This window comes from Clupea harengus, chromosome 9 (genome assembly GCF_900700415.2).
Source record: "Clupea harengus chromosome 9, Ch_v2.0.2, whole genome shotgun sequence".
Taxonomy (NCBI): domain Eukaryota; kingdom Metazoa; phylum Chordata; class Actinopteri; order Clupeiformes; family Clupeidae; genus Clupea; species Clupea harengus.
Window position 1 is genome coordinate 13,287,307 of NC_045160.1, and position 1,814 is coordinate 13,289,120.

The window sequence follows — 1,814 nt, forward strand, 5'->3', positions numbered from 1 at the left end:
AAGAGGCCCCGCTTCCTGTTGACAACAGGGGCAGCTTCCTGTTCCGACCCTGCGCCGTGTCCACATGGCTTGGTGGGACTGGGCAGCTCCGTGGACAAAACCAGTGGTGTGCTCTCCCTCCCTCCCTCCCTCCCTCTCTCCCTCCCTCTTTCTCTTTCTTCCCTTTTCTCTCCTTTCGCTGTTTTGGTATGCATAGTCATCATACACCCATGGGCTGGGGGTTTTCCTCCTCAAGTCCTGGACTTGGTATGCATGTCAGTATACACACACACACACACACACACACACACACACACACACACACACACACACACACACACACACACACACACACACACACACACACATACACACACACACACACACACACACACACACACACACACACACACACACAGCTCTGCATTGTACACCCTGCCTTGCGCGGCCGGCCGGCTGCCTGTCAGTGGTACCGACTTCGCTTCTCCTCGGCCTCCGAGCTGTAGTCCCGCAGGTTAATGCCCCTCTGGAGATTCAGTAGTGAGTCCTTCATCTGACGACACCCGCACACACACCCCACACACACACACACACACACACACACACACACACACACACACACACACACACACACACACACACACACACACACACACACAGAGAGATGGTTAGAGGCCCTGTCACTAAGACCTGTAAAGGTCACTCACACACATCCATAAATGCTGTGAATGTTGTGAGGTCTTATTGCTGCAGCAGTAATAACCGCTATGAAGTGTAAGTGCTCTTACTGCTGCAGGGGTCACCCGTTAACAGCAAATATTAGAGGGTCATATTATTGCAGGGAGCATAATTGTCAATGATGGCACTGGATCAGTCACTCAGGTATAATCAGTGGGAGAGCTAAGGATAAGAGGGAGGGAAGAGACCTTGTTGGGCTGTGATTGCTGGGGGGCTGGGTAAAGAGGAGGTGGGGGTTGGGGGTGGGGGTCAGTGAGTCACCTGGTCAAGGAGCAGCACTGAGGACTTGATGATTTCTCTCCACTTCTGTAGCTCAGCATCGTGAAAGCGCTGCTGGGACTCCAACAGCTGAGCCCACTCCATCTGTGTCTGGGGCAGTTTACTAAACACACACACACACACACACACACACACACACACACACACACACACACACACACACACACACACACACACACACACACACACACACACACACACACACACACACACACACACAAACATAGGGTAGAATAAAAAGTAAATTTCTCTGGGCATTTTGAAGTGCATTAAAAATAAGAGTTGTAATATGACACTGAGGCATGGTAACTGGCACATAGAATGAGTGGAACGTGTAGAATGTGTTCCAATAGCATGTGTTCAACTAAGACCTACCTTTCCTGGAGCCGCAAGCCCTGCCATGTGGTGAGACTCTGGGCAGAGTACTCCAGCATCCACAGCTTGTAGAACAGCATCATGTTTAGGAACACCAGCAGCACCAGACTGCAATGACAGAGCAAACCCAGCAGACTCATCAGTGAGACCCCCATTAACACAGCAGGGACTCTACGCAGTGACACAGCGCTAAGACTGGCAGTGAGGACAGGACAGGACAGGACAGGAGAGGAGAGGAGAGGACAGGACAGGACAGGACAGGACAGGACAGGACAGGACAGGACAGGACAGGACAGGACAGGACAGAACAGGAGAGGTGAGGAGAGGAGAGGAGAGGACAGGACAGGACAGGAGAGGAGAGGAGAGGAGAGGAGAGGAGAGGAGAGGAGAGGAGAGGACAGGACAGGACAGGACAGGAGAGGAGAGGAGAGGAGAGTGAGGGA

General features: G+C 52.4%; 1 protein-coding gene across 19 annotated transcripts in view; it reads right to left on the reverse strand.

Moving 5' to 3' along the window:
• Positions 1–335: 335 nt before the first annotated feature.
• gramd1bb (GRAM domain containing 1Bb) overlaps positions 336–1,814 on the reverse strand; it is a 78,418-nt gene continuing 76,939 nt past the window's right edge. For 11 of the 19 annotated variants that reach the window (XM_031573553.1, XM_031573565.1, XM_031573558.1 and 8 more), the window contains 3 exons: positions 1,372–1,479; positions 979–1,099; positions 337–532 (listed from right to left, as the gene is read on the reverse strand). In XM_031573553.1, the coding sequence (XP_031429413.1) occupies positions 443–532; positions 979–1,099; positions 1,372–1,479 (319 nt within the window). In that variant the 3' untranslated portion in view covers positions 337–442. Of the gene's footprint in view, positions 533–978; positions 1,100–1,371; positions 1,480–1,814 lie in introns of all 19 variants that reach the window. The other 8 variants (XM_031573554.1, XM_031573563.2, XM_031573561.2 and 5 more) reach the window with 4 other exon arrangements.